Source organism: Balaenoptera musculus, chromosome 18, assembly GCF_009873245.2.
Source record: "Balaenoptera musculus isolate JJ_BM4_2016_0621 chromosome 18, mBalMus1.pri.v3, whole genome shotgun sequence".
In the NCBI taxonomy this organism is placed as follows: domain Eukaryota; kingdom Metazoa; phylum Chordata; class Mammalia; order Artiodactyla; family Balaenopteridae; genus Balaenoptera; species Balaenoptera musculus.
This window is the reverse complement of record NC_045802.1, coordinates 2,713,224-2,732,217: the sequence shown is the minus strand read 5'-3', so window position 1 is coordinate 2,732,217 and position 18,994 is coordinate 2,713,224. Positions and strand designations below refer to the sequence as shown.

The following is an 18,994-nucleotide window of genomic DNA, read 5'->3' as shown; positions in this document are numbered from 1 at the left end:
ATAATTGCGACCACTGTTACAAAAGTCAAGACCCAACAGCAACCTTTGACTTATTAATTAAATGCAACAATGATAAAATGAATCTGAAAGAAAATTTTAAGATATGGGGTTAGAAATAGAAAATAGATTGGGTACTAGTTTTATGAATTCTTTCCCCACATTCTTATGAAAGTAAAGAGTTGACTTACCAAACAGGCTAGTAAAACTACAGCCGTGAAAAATGCTTTCTGTTGTTCTAGTAGCACTTTGAAAGCCATCGCTCTCATTAAATATATTTCTGGTTGAAGAGCTCTAAAAGATAAGAAGATACAGTTAACATTAATAACATGAGTGACTGCATTCTGTATTTATTATACAATGTTACCATTTATTATATACACTAGTAAAACATAATATTATTTAGTATGTTAGTAAAACATAACACTATTTATGTTTTAAAAGGAATCACCTTTTAAAAGGATACCATAGACAAATACTATGTAATTCTTTACAAATTTAGGTTATGAGAATTGAAGCTTTGTCTACCTCCAAAGTATATACAAAATTCCTGCTGGCTCTGAGTTCCCAGGCTACACATGCCTTTATTTTCTTTCTATCCAAGTCTCTACAGTGTCCAGTCGACTTCACCCAGCAGAGAATTACATTCAAACTGTGACTTATAGAAACCTTCCATTTATACGGATTTAGTCATACAGGATGATAACAAAGATAAAATAACAATTAACACACGCTAAGCACGCCATGCCAGGTACTATTTTTAGCAGAACTCATTTCATCTTCACAACTACTCTAGAAGGTGGATACTGTCATTATCCCCGTTTTAGAGATGGGGAGACTGAGGCTCAGAGAGGCCTGAGTCACTTGCTCAAGGTCACGTCGCCAGTGAGAGGCAGAGCTGGATGCAAACCCAGGTGGGTGGCTCCAATGTCCCCGTGTCACATACACCTGAAAACAACCTGCTCCATTTAACAAAAACTGTGTGCTTGGGTATCGGGCCTTCAGCTCCACTAAGAAGCAGAAATAGCTAACATCTGGCATTTGTGAGCTCTTCCCCAAACCAGTGCAGTGCAAATCATCTACTAGCAGAAAAATGAGCATTTATTTAAAACCATCTAAAAATCATTTACAACTGATGAATTGGAGGCACTATCCTGACATTTCAAGAAAAGGTAAACTAAGCCTCTATATCTTTACCAGGAATGATCGAAAATGTAGAAACGAATCTGTCTTGTTTTGTTTTACAGATTCACTCAATGTCAAGAGAAGAGATTTATTTGGAAATTTTTAAAAAGTGAAGACTCACCTGGTCGCTCCATCGATCAGGCAGAGAAAAAATGGTTCAGTTTCTCTTTAACAGAAACCCAGAGCAGAGAACCTGACTAACTGGAAAGAAACCAGAGCAGAGAACAACCAGAAGCAAAGAGCTCAAGAAAAACAGCAACAATAACAACAAAGGAAGCGGGCAGAGCAGGCTGCTGTCCTAACTGTGGACCAAGCAGCCAGCCAGGGGCGCGCCCCACCCCCGCCTGGGGACCAACCCAGGTGGTCATCCCAGCTGCCCCAGCAGGTCCAACCACCAGGGCAATGAAAAATCATTTTTAAGCTTGGTTGAATGAAAGACCCATTTTGAGTGAATTCAAACGGCTTTTTTTTTTTTTTTTTGCTTTTCCAGCTTCTTGGTCATAGTTTTTCCCCTTGCATATCTCAAAATCATCCAGCAATTACCCAACCATGCAACCTGCTGCTGTGTAGACACAGGATTGGGGTCAGAAGATAAAATCACATTCCCTGAAAGGTATGCTTTAGGCTATCTCTTTCCCAGCGGGGTCTTCAATTTTTTTTAATGTGTTAATTTTTGAAAAGTAAAAAACATAAAATCTACGTGGAAGTAAACTAATATGGAAAAGAGGGTATAAATACCAAAGCATTTACATAAAACATGAGAAATAAAGAGATCGATAGAGTCTGTCCGTAATCGGTCGGTAATCGAGCATCTAGTTTACACAGAAAACTCTCCTGGGATACGGTGCTGATTACTGTGTAAAGCACACAAACACTGCAGCATCTTCTTGTAAAGGCACATCAAGCTAGAAGTCATGGCACTATGATTCTGACTTTGTAAGATACACCCATTTTGTGTACAAAAATAAATATGCCAACATATTATCAATGGTTTAGGTTTATACTGTGGCGATCCAGGTGAATTTTTTACCCTCTTTACCCTAAAAAAATCTTTGTAGTGTAAATATTTCATTAATAATGAAAAAAATATATGTATAGTGCTCTTGGGGCAAAAAAGGTAAGTAACATGATCCTTTTTGAAAGTTTATAAACTAAAAAAGATGATGAGATAAAAACCACATATACACTACCAAAAAAAAGGAGAAAATTTGAACACAGTGTACTATGATTTTTGCATCACAAAGATTTTGGTTTATTTTTAGATGATAGGGTAGAAAAAAATTAACGGAACTAGAGCCAATGTGCTGATTTGTCTTATCTTCCCAACACACATGCTAAATTGAGTAGTTTGAATGGGAAATACAAAAGGAGCATTGCTACACCTAAATTTCCAGGGGTACAGGTGGGTTTGTCCCTGCAAATTATCTTCTGAACTCCTCGGCCTGGCACCTATGCCCTGTATAATCTCTCCCGCCGGCCTGCCGGTCTCATCACGGGTCACTGCTCTCACTGCCCGCCCAGCTCAGCCATGCCCCGATACCCACAGTTCTTCTGGACACCCGTGATCCTGCCCTCTTGGTCTGGACAGCCTTTCGCTTTTTGGGTCCCTCTGAGAACCAGCTCAACTATCACTCTACTGAATGCGGTCCACAGCCAAGCAGCTTGAGTGAAGTGAGGTCCTCCCTGGGGTTCCACAGCCCTTTCCACGTCCATGGACAAGACCCATCACGCCGCAGGTCAGTTTCACTCCCAGACTGAATGTTCCTTTAAAGCATTCAATCCTAGGATCACACCTAGAATTCTCTGTGTTCCCAGCGTCGAGCGCAAAGGTGCTCAGCGAACGTTTCCTGAATTAACTAAGTGAATGAAGAAGCACAAAACAATGAAAAATACACTGTGGAAAACACCTGAGATTTGTTTGCACGTAACAGATCTAATTCTTCTCGGGTGAACAGGATAAACATACTGTTTCAGATTTATATAAAATCTTATTGCCTTCTCAAGGCATTCAGTGCCTTAGATTAGGACACAGGATTAAATGATATAGTGACGTATTTTAAAAAATCCTAATTGGCTTAAAAAGCGCAAGCAGTTCTTCACAGAAGATTTCTTACACTGGGAGCTGGGGATTGAACTGTGCCACTGAAATACGCCACTTCTGTTTTCCGTGGCTTCTTGTTTAACCTGGCTTTTTATACCAAGAGGCTGAGATGTAATTTAGACTTGGGTGGGTGATCCTGAGAGCCATCAGGCGCTATAAAGGCCAAGTTCAAATAGTCTTCTGCAGGTAAAGCCACCATAACTGAAAACAGCCTGGGCGTTATTGAGAATGGTCACGGGAAAAGGGCAACCGGAACACCTGGGTTTTCAGTCCCATTTCTTAGCAAAGTCCCTCTGAGACCACACATCTATAGAGACAGAAACAGACCCCTTTCCACGGGGTGTGCGGAGGGTCCGCTGCAATAATGCAGGTAAGATGCGCAGCCCGGGGCCTGGGACAGAGTAAAAGCTCACGGCTGCTAATGTTGCCGTGGCTCCTGCTGCTCTTGGGAGCACCACTTACCAGCTGCGGACCTCACCCAAGTCTGTCTCCTTCTCTCTGAACTGGGCGTCGCGACAGTACCGCCTCCTGGACGGCTGTGAGGAATAGTGAGCTTAACAGCTGGAAGATGTCACCGTTCCTGGCCCAGAAGAAGTGCTCGATACTCGTTAGCGATGGTGGCCGCCACTGTTAGTGATATCATCCTCGAGGAGCAAATGGTCCAGTGTGTGTGACAGCCCCTGAAGGCTGCAACCTTCTGGACAAATGTGGGACATGATGCAGACAGTCGCAATCGAGGGGCAGGTAGCGTTTCAGACCTCTGGACTGAGGCTGCAGAAAGCGTTCGAAGACTGAGAACAGGGTCAGTGTGAACTTAGCGTTCACGGTATCAAGTACTGTGTCGGTGCTTCAGAAGAAGTGCAGCTTCTTTCCTTACTACCTACCCTCTAAAGTAGATCTTTATCCCCACACAATGGGGAGAACGCTGAGGGCCGAAGGACACATGTACTAGAAACAGTGGAAACCAAAGCAAATTCACGCTTGGTGACCCTGAGGCAGGGCCCTGGTGCTCTGCCAGCTTGGCTAAGGGCTGTACCCACCGCGCTGAGCGTCCAAGTCCCTTCCACTTAGCACAGTAGGACTACATCCACCTGGTCAACACGAACAAAGCTATGTAACCACGTAACACGTTGAACGAACACCAACTCTGATTAAGCAGTTATTAGGTGCCTGAAAGGAGGTGGTGCCATCTGGGGTAGGATGCCGCAAAGGTGTGCTTTGCAGGGACTCCCAGCTAAGCAGGGCTGCGGAGACTTTTCATACCCCCTGGCCACACACTACTTAGAAATAAACAATTTAGCTGGTGCAGTGTTATAAGCGTGACCTTGAATTTCCTGGAAACAAATGAAATACCTTATGAAATGCTTTGGCATTCATAAAAAGAAGGAAAAGTTAATGAAATAACAAGCATTTAAGTAATAATATTTAAAATAAAAATAAGGCCATAAAAAGGTATTTACTGAAATTGCTTTTAACTTCTGGGTCTGGCCAAGGTAAAGAAATACTTTTATAGACAGAATTCCGTGTTCTGTTTATCTGGGGGAGGACTTGTCAAGCACAAGATATACACATTATGAGATTATGTATAATGGGCCCACGAGGGTTTTCACGGTTTGCCTAAATATCAAGAGAAGACCAAGGATGCTGGTTTACAGGAATCTAGGTGTGTGGCATTCCTGCCTCGCCATCTGCTCTACAGCAAATGCAAGCAGGTGTCAGGAGAACCAGGCAAGCAAAAAAGAAGAGGTAGGAGCCCAAAGCACAGAGCAGGCAAACACTCTGTTAAGCGGCAGAGAAAGTGGCTGCTTATCAAGTTAACCTGCTCATTTGAATGAATGGTAACTAACAGGGAGGTGTCCTAATTGGCCAGCCTCTAGACGGGGTAAATCCAACAGACGCTAAAACGAAGTGCAGCCCCCTTCCCTTCCTCGTCCAGATCCTGAAGACCTGGGCTGGTGCGTCACCAGGCAAAGCTCAGGGTTTCCGGGAGCAGCTGGGGAGGGGCAGCCCCCTGGATCTGAACCGCAGTGGCTGCTTCAACCTGCAGGTCCCTCCACTGCCGCCCCCTCTTTTGCCTTGGGGCTCTCCTATACACTGTGCCTCATCTACCATGCCTTCCCTGAATCTGTCAAGCCGGGATCTCCCTAAATCTGGCACGGGCACCCTCCTTGGTGCTTCCATAGCACCCTGGATATCTCTCTGTCTCACAGGATGATTATCTGCTTCCTTCTCTCTCTTTGTAGCTCTTGTATTGCATCTTGCCAGGATGCATTGTTTCCCTCTGTCAGTACAGCACTTAATTTTAAAAATAAGTTTTCAATATTAAAAATGGAGCATTTTCCTGAAAAATTAGAAAGCCTGGCATCCACAAGTCCCACATTAAGGCAACATGAGCTACAGCTGAGCATCTGTTGTCCCGTCCATAGAAGAACATAGGCGTCTGGTGCTCCAGTCCCTACTCCTCCCTATTGTCACAGGGGGCAACCTTCCTTCATTCATCATCAACCAAGCCATCTGAGTTTACCATCAGTTAGGGTCTGAGGACTTCATGACAAGAACTGCGATTTCCCTCTAGAGCTGTTAACTCACCCAAAATATGTGCCCAACAGATGCTGAATAAATGAAGAAATTCATTAGCTAGGGATAATATTTTTACTCTTAGGGCTGCTGTAAGGGATAAAATAATATAGGGGAAAAATCTGTGCAACCACAGCTTAAGCTTGAACTATAAGTGATGGTGGTAGCACACAATTCAGGTGAGGACCCCATTTCTGAATATAGGGTTATAATATCGATAAAGATCACCAAGGAGGAAGATCTGGTATGTATCTTTCTAATTTTAACAATTCAGTAACCTTTTTGAGAATAGTCTTTATTTGTGATCTTATAAATGACCAAAATATATGAATCTGAAATAATTCAAATAATCTGGATAATTCATTTCAGAATAAGTTGCTTAATTTTCTTTTTTTTTTCCCCCCATCCCTTCAAAGCCATTTGATTTATTATCCAGCACACAGGGCATGCAACATGTAAACATTTTCATCTAGCAAAACTGTATTAACATTAGGTCATGAAGCTACAACCAACTCATACATTTTTCCAATATGCAATAAGCTGAAATATTTTTAAAGAAATCAACATTAAAGTACACTGGCAGGCTTACAATTTATAAAATCAGCACTGAAGTGATGCCAATGCCACACATACAGCCTTTTACATTTAATGGTGGAACAGAATCATAAATGGCTGAGAATAATGTCAGTCCCATATGTGAAGAGAATAAAAAATTAATTAGAAATTTAGGGTACTGCTATTTCCAAACGGGGCAATAACCCCTAGCCTCTAGCTGTTCTTTATCTTCGTCTTCAATTTCACTATATCCTGAAAATTGTTCTTCCTACACGGTAGGGTTGGCAGCCCTTTTTGTAGCCCAGGAAGCTCACAAAGGTATGTGGTAATAAAAATATACATATTGTTGTTGGTTGGGAAATGAGAATGATTTCCCTTTTCAAGTCAAGAAATATTTTCTACTAAAAACTCTACAAGCTTTAAAATGTTCTGTTGCCAAATACAATATCTTCAATTCCTCCAAAGTTCAAAAACATTAGGAGCCAGTCACCGTCAGGCTCCTATAATTTTTTTCAACAGAACTTAACCTAGGATACGGTTTTTTGAGACTAATTCTTTTCATTTCTCTGAGCTGTAGATGCTATCATTTTTGCTTTAGGAAAATCAGTCATAGTGTTCTCAGAATGTTCAATCAACAAGCGTATTGTAACTAATGTACTCTTCCCCCCAATTCACAAATGTTTCTCAATCCTAAAATACAAATAGGACAATTGTAGCATCAAGGTCTGAGGGGACCCCAAACATTGACACAATCTATTCTAGAGAATTGTGCATAATAATGTCTACAACACAGCTGTTTAAATTTTTATTTTAGAAGCCTGGATAGATTCCAAAGTCCTTCTTTGTAACATGTGTAGTGTTCTCCATTATAAGAGGCCTCCATTCTTTTAGAATTTCCTCAGATTAGAGCCATCCGAGCAGACGGAGGGGAAGAGTTGGCTGAATAACATCTAATCTTGAGGTAGACAAGCTCCTTTGTCTTATATAATTGCTGAGGTTGGTTGTTCTCTTTTTAAAAACCCAGGTCTTAAAACGTCAGTTTAAAAGGTACCTATTCTGTGATGTGTGGACTAGACGATAACCCAATACTGTTTAAACATCTTACTTTTAAATGTAAACATTTGAGACAGATAAAATACGATGAATGAACTCACTGCTCAGCCAGTAAATCATGAAAGGAAATTGCATTCCTACTGCTTGACTGTTCTTTTTCTTCAGCCAGAAGGTCATTTTAGAAAGGCTATGAACATTTAAGAATCAGCTGCCATGAGACAAACGCCTTGAACTGTTTAACTGTTCCCGGCTCTCTTATCACATAAGCAGCTGTCTCTTTATTTGGGGTGTACATTTATTCGAGGTGGGTATTCTTATTCAACCTGTCGTCAACAGATAGAGCATGCTGGCCTTTTCCAGATTTTTAAATGCTTGACTTTAAATATTGATTCATCAGATTTAAGAGGACTTGGCTTTCTTCATTAAAGATGCCTTCAGTTTTTTGTGCTGTGTTATATTTTGAATCGTTGAACTGGTTGCAGAGGATTGGGTTAAGTTTGGGTTCAGAGATTTAAATAGGTGAAAAAGGAGAAGAATATTCTCCTCATGTTAGCAGAATTCCTCACTTAGGTTTCAAATGTCCCCAACATACCCTGGATTCATATATTAGAGCTACAACTAGTGAACTAAATTAACATATTAAGCACAGCATGTGATTATTATATGTATGTACAAACACATTATATATAAATTAAATTTGATGACCATCTAAAGTAAAAAAAAATTTTCTTTCTGTTCTTTTAAAAAGCCTCTTAAACGTTACTTAAATTTAGCAGTGTTCCTTATTCAAGTCTTCTGGATAGGAAAGGCACTTTACATTGCAATTTCAAGTGCACAAAAAGTCTTCCTATGTCCTTACCTTTCAAACTCAAAATCCAGCCTGGACTCAGAGCCTAAAAATACCCCCATCAAAGAAACAAATAACTTCCATGAATGTCCCAGAAAATGCTAACACAACATCCTAGAGCTAGCACTTAGTATGCAAAAACATTCCAAAGTTAATAAAGCCATGTGGCCTCAGTAACAAAGTAGATGTCATGAGACACTTCCATGGGTTAAAAAGGAACAAACATAGAGCTCATGATAATGCACTATGTATTCATGTCAAGGCAGTATTTTCAAAATGAAATTGCATTTCTATGTTTTGTATTATTCTCAGAACTTGGTAAATATTATGCGAAGAAAAACTCTTTTTAAGTACCGACATCTCTGTGAATAACTGTCAAAAACTGTCTTCCAGGGAAGGACTCTATTCTCACCCCCTCTAGTTACATATGTTTAAATTAGATAATAAGCAGTGCTTTAAATAAACATGTTTTTAAACTACACCTAAGGTGAAGCTGTACAACAGAAAACATATGGAGTAAATCCTGAACGAATGCAATATAATCTTCCCTTTTGCATACAAGTATCTGGTCATGAAATAACAACATATTAAAATAAATCCTTCTGTTTACAGAAGTCATGTTTAACAATAACTGTTTCTTCTTTATATAAAGAAATCGTCTTCTAGTAAAGGAAAACTGTCATTGGAGTAAAAACCACCCATTCATAAGTAGTTTGTTAAACTGTTTCAATTAAAGAAATATCGAGGGCTTCCCTGGTGGCGCAGGGGTTGAGAATCTGCCTGCCAATGCAGGGGACACGGGTTCGAGCCCTGGTCTGGGAAGATCCCACATGCCACGGGGCGACTGGGCCCGTGAGCCACAACTACTGAGCCTGCGCGTCTGGAGCCTGTGCTCCGCAACAAGAGAGGCCGCGACAGTGAGAGGCCCGCGCACTGCGATGAAGAGTGGCCCCCGCTCGCCGCAACTAGAGAAAGCCCTCGCACAGAAACGAAGATCCATCACAGCCAAAAATAAATAAATAAATAAATAAATTTAAAAAAAAAAAAAAAAATATCGAAAAATGCTTATGCTTTTTTTTTGTTTGCAAATTGAGTCCTTTCATTAAAATGCAAAAAAAAAAAAAAAGTGACCTGGATTTCTTACAATGGTAACTGCAGGTTTGACGCATAGTTCGCTACCATCAAAACAGATCGCTGTATTTGGATGCTTCCAAACGTCATCCTCAAGACTGTATGAGCTAAATTTCTGTTCCATGAAATGGCACGAGACCCTTGACCAGGGCTGTGAGAGCGGCCCTTCCCATCACTGTGTCTACGGGCTGCTGGCACATCCTCCGAGTGCCCTCCCTTCTCCCCAGCTCCCGCCGGGCCGGCCGGCCTGCAGACCGCTTCCCGCCAGGACGGGCTGGAGCGCCCCCGTCCAGGCCCCGGGAGAGCCTCGCGCACACACTTACACACTCAGGCACCTTCGCCTACATGCAGTCTTTCTATTTACAAGATCCCTGCACAGCGGGGCTCAGCGCGGCCACTCCCGTCGCCCACGGGGGCCGGGGGGTGCTCACACCCTCCGCTTCCTCCAGCTGCAGCATCTCGGTGGCCTTGCTGTCAGCCCTCCCGAGAGTCGCCTCCGCCGGCCCTGTCCTCCCGCCCCCTACTCTGCACGCGAGCAGCCCAGGCCGGCGCCCCCTCCCTCCACCCGCAGCTGCCTCCTCTCCGCGCGCGTGCCGCGGCGCCACGGCCCCGGGGGCGGCGGGGAACCTACCTTCCCGGGTGCCTAGAGGCTGCTCCGCAGGTCCCGGCGGCGATATGACGCTCCGGTACGTGCTGAGCCGGGCTGAGCGCGCGGCACTCGGTGCGGAGCTGGGCCGGGGTCCCCTCCACGCGCGCACACCCGGCACGTCCAGGCGCCGCGGGTCCGCGCTGCCCCGTAGCCCAGCAACGGCCGCCGCCTCCCGGCCCCGCCCACGCGGGAGCCCCGCCCACATCGGAACCACCGCCCACCACCCACCCTCTGGGCTCCGGGCTGCGTCCCCGCAGACCCCCGGGTGCCCCAGGCCGCGGTCCAGCCGCTGGTGGCCCCCGGGCTGCGGGAGCTGCTGATTGCATCCCGCAGGCGGACCTGGGCAGGCAGGAGGGGGCCCACCAGGACCACGGAGAGCGGGGCTGTGTCGGGGACCTGCCTGCGGCTAGGGGGCGCCTTCGCGTCCACCTGGACCTGTTTCCAGGCCTTTGTGCCTCTGCGCTGCCGGTGACCTTCTACCCCGCGCCCGCCTCTGCGCCAGGAAAGGCCCAGGAAACGGTGTGACACGTGTGCGCGGTGGGTCCGAATCACCAGGACCCGGCCCACCAGCCACCTCGTCATTTGCAGATGCTTTTCTCGGCGGGCCCTCCCCATTTCGCTCGCCAGACATTGGCCTCCAGAGGTCGGGATGCTTCCACCGCCTCAGCGCGGGCACAGCCCAGTCCGGCCCAGGCCCCCGGGGATCGTGGGCGGCGCAGGTCCGGGCTTTGTGCCTCCACACGCGGCTCGAGGACGGTGTCGAAACTTCTCCACTTTGCGCGCTTACGAAGCGAGGCTAACGGTGCCCGCTCTACAGATTTAGTGGAAGGAGTAAAAGAACCATGTACAGAACAAATAGGTTTTCGGCACTACAATGCTGTAGAAATGTAAGCAATTGTCGTTCATCCGTCCAGTGAGAACGTGGACAAACTTCCCCCCAACCCAAGAGACTGCGCACGCACCGCGTTGGTGCAGGGGCGCCCACCACTTCCTGTGTTGGTTTTGATTTCCCCGGCACACCTGCACGTCTCTTTGAATGGAACCAAATCCCATGTTTCCTTTGTATACCGCAAGGCCCATAGTAGCGGTCAATAAATGTCTGTTGAGAGAACGAATAAGTTGTCACAGTTGGTCACCAATCCGCCCGTCTCATGACCCCGCACTGAGAACGCCGAATGCGCTACTAGGTACTTGTACAAAAATACATTAAAAATATCCTTCCAAGTGTCAGCCTCAAGGCTGTCATGGCCGGAATAGAAACCGCAATCACGACTTATTTTTAACCATTTACAAATGATACGCACTGTCTTACCTGAATGTCAAGGCGAGTGGGCCTGTCCCCAGCCTACCTGTCAGCTGTGATCTGGGGCCACATCACACCCCGAGGTTCCCTAACAAGCTCGCCCTTAGCTGGAAGTTACCTGTCTGTCTAACTAGACCTCACCTTCCCGAGGGCACAGCTTATTTTCTTCGTAGCCCAGAGCCCGGCACACAGGGCATCCTGCGGCCGCCGTGGTTAAGCTGACTTACTGCTGCTTCTCTGTGAGGTCTCACACACTCACCCCCTCCTCCTCGTTTCCTCTTCATCCCAGCACCCGGTCCACGGCCTGTGCCATACAGGCCCTCCGCGCCTCTCCCCTGAATGCCCCGCCCTCAAACCTCCCTCCCGGCTGCTCTGCTCCACCCGTCCTGCTTCCCCTGCCTTTCATCGTGGTCCCTGTCCAACGAAAAGATTTACAAAGATTCCTCACTGTGAAGAATGGCTTCTGGTCAGGGATTTCCATGTTTGGGCTCCACCCACATCTTCAGCTCTGTCTTTCCTGCCTCTAGACGGGACACTTTAAGTTCTGGCCGAACTGGTCTGCGGGCCTTGCCTCCGGTGTGCCCTGAACGTGCCCTTCCTTGGCTCCCCAAGCTTCCTCTTGATGCTCCGTCCCCCGAGGTGGTAAGGAACCAGCTCAGAAGCCACAGCTCCCAGGAGTCACGGCGAGGTCTGAGGCCTTTTTGCCGCAATGGCAGCACCCGCCTGTCCTGACTTCCTGTGACTTAGCTTTCTTCCTCAAGGACTTAAAAGGAGTCCTGCTTTCGAGAAGCAGCATATTTTGCTCAAACTTGCATCTGTGATAGTATCAAACATTCACACGAATGTTCAATAAGTGTTTTCTGAGAGGAATTTAATCTGCCAGCCCAGGAACTACTTTGTTTTTTCTCTGGCCTCCCTTCCTTGTTAGAGACAGTGGCACATTTAGTTCACTCATTCTTGCATCATGTCATCTGTATGTGACTGCTCTTCCCCGTGAGCCCCCTGCTAGCTCTCTGCAGACAGATCCTATTAACGTACACAGCCTTTGGCATCGCATATTCTGGCCTTGGAGGCCAATTGGCCGTGGGCTAGTTGCATGCCCTTGGAAAAGTTACTTGACCTTCCCAATTTTCTGTATCTCCCACTGTTGAAGTAAGTTGTTTCATTGGTCGTTGTTAAATAAGATACGGTATTTAAAGAGCTTGGCCCAATGCCTGGCACATAGTAAGTGCTCATTAAATGGCAGCCATTGTTGGCAGGGCTGTACCTTTTGTCAGGCACACAATGCCAAGCATCAAAAATCGGTAACTGAAATGGTATTTGACAGTGGAGAGCCATTGAACCTCTGCACTGTAGCCGTTAAGTGCCTCTTACTCTTTAAAGAAGAGGCCGCTTAAGTTAACAAATGCTCCCCACTTACCTCACTTTGAGTGTAAGTGACCTGGGGACAGTGTCTGAAGGAAGGAGGACCCAGTGGTAGCACAAAAAGAATCATATGACTCCTAGGATCTTTCACAATGAAACCAATGCTTAGAATTAGGGCTGCAAGCATTCTCTCCCTTTAGAGCACTGACTATCATTAATGAATTGAAATTTTAGTGAAAAGGCTAAATTCTTTTTTTTTTGGCCGCTGTGGCTTGAGGGACCTCAGTTCCCCGACCAGGGATTGAGCCCAGGCCCATGGCAGTGACAGCCCGAAGTCTTAACCACTGGACCGCCAGCGAATTCCCTGAAAAAGCCAAATTCTTATGAAGATCTCGGCAGAGGTGTTGTTTTTAAGACTGTTACGGGTTGGTTTTCTGAAGCTAGTTTTAGCAATATCTAAGCTGATACGCAGTGTATTTGTTTAGAATATATTCCTAAAAAAGCTGAACCAATGAAGTAACAAACTTCTTGAGAAAATAATTTCAGTGATAAGCTAGCTCACTGGAAGCAAAGTTAATGGAAAATTGTTTGACTTTCTAGTAATTTCCATGTAGAGCACTATTTCATGGGAAAAAGGAATAGAATGCAAGCTACATGAGAATACTGAATTCTGTCCCTTTGTTCACAGTGCCTGGCACGTGGTAGGTACTCATTAAAAATTTGTTGAATGAATGAATAAATGGGGGCCACAATCTCGAAGAGTTGTAAAGTTTGCCAAATATAGTTAAGAAAATAAGGGGGAAAATAACCAAGACCCAGTTATTTAAGTAATTCCCAGCACCCACTGCTGCCAATCAGACTATCAGCGTAGGGCTGGGGCCTGATGGGGAGCAACTTGCCCAAGGTCACACACCAAGTTACTAACAAAGCGGGATCCAAAATCCAGGCCTCCTGAACCCTAATATAATCATCCCTGTACCACGAATGCTTAAATTAATACACATGGAAAGTCCAAGGAGGGTATTTATTTAGTTGATATAATGTCAAACTCATGACATTTATAGAGCAAAGGTGCTATAAGTTGCAGCACTTGCACTGACCCTGGTGAGTTTATGACACTGCGTTGGCCAGACTCTTCTCATGTGTTTATTGAGAGGAGAAACGAGCCACTGACTCTCCTCCTCTGCTTCCCGATAAATACAGGGGACCTCTCCGCACGTGCAGAATTAAGGAACAGGCTCGCAGGGCAGCAGCCAATGAGGCTAGGCCATAGGGCTGTCTAAGTACTGGGGACCATTAACAGGATGGGGAAAGCTGTACTTCCCGGAACTCTTCTCACAAAGGGAGTGGGTTGTGTTGGAAGAAATGGTTTCATAAAGTCACTCAACACCCCCATCTCACCTCCCTCCACCTTCTCACCAAAGATCTGAGTTAAGTCACAATGGATGATGCTGAAGTACTTCTCAATCGAAGGATGTGAGACTTGGTCACTTCAGAGTGGTGATTTCAGCAAGTGGGTGGATCTGCGGGGCAGCTTGGAGCACAGCTGAATGGCTTGTGACAGTTGAGGAGAAATTAAGCACGGCCACCAGGGAGCCTCCTCCTGCCCCCCCTTTCATAGCCCGTTCCTCTAAATGGTGCTGACATTTTAAAGAATCACTCTTTAAAGGCACACCAGTTTCTGAATGTTTCCAGGGTGCCTTGGACCAGCCCTGCCATCACAGGGAGTCTGACCAACCAGACCAATGGTGGACGCTTGAGTGTGGTCCAGTCCTGAAGCAGAGGAAGAATGAATTACGTCCTGAGGTCCTTTCTAGTTCAAGATTCTAGGCCAACTGATGGAAAACCCTATCAAAAAATTCTAATAGCGCTCATAAAATATACCAAAAGAAGGAAAGAAAAACAGAGCACGTTTTTGCCCCCAAATTTTGGCTGTAATGTTTGCTAACAGTTAAGTTCAGCTGTATGTAATTCTTATAATAGAAAGAATTAACTGCCCAGCCCTAGAACAAAAGAACCCGAACTGAAATCAGATAGACTCTAGTGGTGCCACTTAATGAGCCCTGTGACCTTGCACTTGTTATTTAATCCCTCTGAGCCTCACTTTTCTCATCTGTATAATTGGAATGACAAACTTAATTGCTGGAAATTTAAATGAGATGGTGTCCTGAAAAATATTGTCAGAGTGCCTAGCACACAAGTACTCAATAAATACTACTGAATTAATAACTAGTACATTAATAAATATTAGTGAATGTTACTAAGTAATAATCTGTAAAGCTTTATATGAAACCTTTATGAGGGTGATAAGACATGAGAGATATTTGGCCTTGAGAGCAGTGTGTATGTGTAAAATTTATAGTCAATAAATAAATTTATTCACAAGAAATATATTCCTTTTTTTTCAAGAAAAAACCCAGAAGGAGCTAGTGAAAACATGTTCAAGGATTCTTAACATAATCAAATGTAATAGGGAATATATATCATGTACCAGCCCATATGGAATATGTAAACTGAAATCTCACAAAATCCCACTGGGAATCTCCCTGGAGGAATAACAACCTTTAATTAACTATTAAACTTTTCATGCACACCACTGACATCTTCTAAGAAAGTATCAAATCCTTGGAAACACAAAAAGATGTGCATATAATGTCAAAAGATGTGCATAATATATATATGTGCACACACGTATATATATATATACATACACACACAGACACACAAATATATATAATTTCACATTGCATTGATATATTAAATTTTTGTGAAAATTATTTTAAATGTCATGGTAAACTATGTGTAGCAGTAATTGTGTTCAGACTGCTTAGAAATACGGAAGCAAAAGCAACTGTTGGGAAGTCAGCAGACTAATCCAGTTGACGGACACATCTATCATAGAAACAAAAACTGCATAGCAGAAGGAAGTAGTTATCTTGATCTTTCAAACTAACCCTGTTCTCCAGTCAGCAGTGCATTTGTTTTAGCAGGTGTTGGAAAATATCCATGGTGAACTGGGAAGGACACAGGACCAGGACTTGGAAAACAGGCCATGTAACTTAGTTAAAAAAGTCAAGTGACTTTCCTGCAATCTCAGTTTCCTCATCTGTAAGATGGCTATAAAAATTCCACCCCACTTATTTCAGGAGGATGATCTGATCCACTCCCTCATTTCCCATATGAGAACACTGGGGAGTGAAGCAAATCCCTTAAGGTCACATAGCTAATCAGTGACAGAATCAGGACTAGAAATAAGTCTTTTGAAGTCTTGGACTTTCTGCAGTAACAAAGCTGCCATTGAAGCAACAGATAGGAAAGTGCTTAAAAAATGTAATATAAGGGTTTCGTTCAGTGGAAATCTTATGGAGTATCCCCTCTTAAATCACAGTCAAGATCATCAGGCGGCAATTAATTCAGAGACAGCTTTTGAGACTGTACCTGTACATTCAGCAATAGGCATCCTTCTTTTAAAATCAAATACAATCTGTTTCATTTCTCAACCAAGACACAAGAAGTAAACAATTAACTGAATTAATTCAGACACTGAACTGAATTTTCAATGACTTGACTTGCCCAAGCTAGTTTTCTACAAAACCTAAATTAATCAGATAATTGCTAATTCTCCCTTTTGTTTTGTGTTGAAGGAAGTCTGTTTGTTAGAATGAACCTAGTAGCAGAATAAATAGTCATTAAAAAATTTTTTGAAGTCCCAAACATGAACTAAATGACCGAGTTCTTAAGCACACTATTTCTTTGGGCATCTTCTCCAGTCATTATTTTAAAAGTTTAATTTTCTTTATCCTAATGTGAACATTACTACTGCTTTTGTGATTTAAAGAGGACTTTTTCAGCAAACAAATGAAAAAAATCAACCTAAGCTGATAATTCAGGATTTTGTGAACATGCTTTGTCACATTGTCAGTAAAACAAAAATTTAAATGCCTCTCTTGGCATGACTAAATACAACAGTTAAATCTTTCAAATTCTTACTGACACATCTTAAAAATATAGTCAGTTTGGTATGGTTTTAAATAATCTCCACTTAACAGCTATCAGTTTTAAAATTAAGCAAACAATGCTAATTATCCTCCTTAGAATATCAGGAGGAAAGTTTAGAAAGTAATTTAATTAATTGGCTCTGAAAAATTAATTACACGTGAAATGAGACTCATTAGGCCCTTCCTGTCTCATCAGAATTTCAGACTAAAGAATAACCCATCTCTCTCATCACTTACTTTCTCTGTGGTTCGGCTAGCACTAAAATAGACTATCGTGATGATAAATATTTAACCCCCCCCAAATTAAGACCAGAATATTAAAATGAACTAATGTGAACATGGCGCTCTTACATTTCCACTGGATTTTCTTGCATCTCGATGTAAAGACTTCACTCTGTGTGTGTGTGCACGCGCACATGCATGTGATCACTGAACTGACAAAACAAGCTAACTTTCAAATTCAGCACAGCAATATATTTTGGTTTTGCCATGTTGGGCGTAAACTAAAGTGAAAATGTGGCTAAAAACTGTATGTAACATCATAACTGTTGATTACTCAGTTTTCATAAAGAGTTGGCAAATTTTAACTCACAACAGCTGTCACTACATTTAGAGTACATTTTAATTTAGGAATATTAACTTTGTCAATGTTTCTGTACATGAGGCCTGTGCTATTGCCAAAGGTTCCAGAAAACCACTAGAGGATTTTTTTTTTTTAAACTAAACTTAGCACAACTTAAACCTCCCTGTTTGAAAATTCTTCAGTTTTACCCAGGAAAGGCTTTAATCATACTTGAATGCCTCTCCAGTGATTCCTTTGAGGATACACACTGCATAAGGAAATGTATTTGATAGGTTGGAGTCTTGGAGGTGAGAGAATAAATAAAGAAACAGTATTGCCAGAGATGCACTGTACTCTTTTCTATGAGAAAACAAGGAAAACATTGGCATCCAGTAGAGTTCCTCCGCCCGTTTACTAAGTAAAGCAACCTGTAAATACTTAGAGCAATTACAGCCTACAGACCTCGGGCTCTGCAGCGGCGGGTGATTGCTAAAGTTAGCTCTCTCCCTTTCTGTCCTGTTGGAACAACTCATTTCCAAGTAAAATGTGCGCGACAGATTGCAAACCCTTTGTACAAACTACTGAAACGGCACCAAGTATCGTGTTTCCTCTCATCCATACACATAGTATTCAAGCACAGAAATGCTCGCGCTCTCTGGACCAGAACCACCTTTTCTGAGAACTCGCAGGAAAAGCGAACTGAAAGCCACAACGAAACATGAACGCTGCGCCTTCAGCGTGCTGAACTCTTTGCAGTACTCACCCTTTTCGGCAGCTGAGTTTCTCCTTGGCAGCGCTTCTGTGCCAAAAGCTCTACCTTCCCCAAAATGTATGTCAGCGCAAGCCCAGACGAATCTTCCAATCCAGGAGAAGAAAACGAGCCCTGCAGATCAAAGGCAGACGAGCAGCGAGATGAAATGCCCGTAATCTGATCGGTGATCAGTTGCAGCACATCAAAGGCAGGCCAAGTTTGCGTGTGTGCGCGCAGGGTTCCTGGAACGCTCCTTTCAGCAGGTAGTCGCCCTCCCGCCTCCCCGTCCTCGGATTCTTTTGTTTGGCCCGGATCACGTTGCTTTCCTCCTTTTTTCTTGCACCCAGTTGGCCCGGCGGTGCCCCCAGCCCGGGCTGAGTGGCGGGACCGCAGCGCTCGGGTCCCCACGCTGCGCCCTGATTGCGCGCTGGAAGCTGTGCCTGGTGCCAGCGGGCCGCGCTGGATCCCTTTCATCTCGCCGAGCCGCGGATCCCATGACATCACCGCGCCGGGCCTGGCAGGAAGGCTGCACCGCCCGCGGGGAGCGCGCCCCGCCCCGGGAAGCAGGGCGGCCCGGCCTCTAATCGCGCTGCACGCCTGCGACTCACGCAGCGCAGCTCTGTCATCTGCTGCCCAGCTGGAAGGCCTGGCGGTACTGCGGGGTGATTCCAGCGGGAAAGGCCCCCTGATCCACCCTGGCTCCAGAGGACAGCATGTAATAATTGCCTCTTCCTTAGAGAAATCACAGTACTTCCCAAAGACCGGGGTCCAGTATCCAGAATGGTTCGGAGAAGCACCAGGACACTGCCAGAGGGAGAGGGTGACTTCTTCAAAGTGTGTTTTTGTTTTCAGTGTGACAAGTCCTTAAGGATTTTAAGTAAACTGTCTTTTCTTTGAAATTTAAATTGTTAGACTTTGCC

The 18,994-nt window shown here is 44.3% G+C and overlaps 1 protein-coding gene across 7 annotated transcripts in view; it reads right to left on the bottom strand.

The window, feature by feature from the left end:
- Window positions 1-18,735, bottom strand: part of TNFRSF19 (TNF receptor superfamily member 19) — a 91,038-nt gene extending 72,303 nt beyond the window's left edge. Inside the window, exons 1-2 of one of the 7 annotated variants that reach the window (XM_036831730.1) lie at window positions 18,087-18,735; window positions 189-291 (exon numbers count right to left, since the gene is read on the bottom strand). In XM_036831730.1, coding sequence (XP_036687625.1) covers window positions 189-266 — 78 coding nt within the window. In that variant the 5' untranslated portion in view covers window positions 267-291; window positions 18,087-18,735. Of the gene's footprint in view, window positions 1-188; window positions 292-10,077; window positions 10,241-11,407; window positions 11,661-11,846; window positions 12,024-18,086 lie in introns of those variants that run through there. The other 6 variants (XM_036831729.1, XM_036831724.1, XM_036831728.1 and 3 more) reach the window with 6 other exon arrangements.
- Window positions 18,736-18,994: the final 259 nt, after the last annotated feature.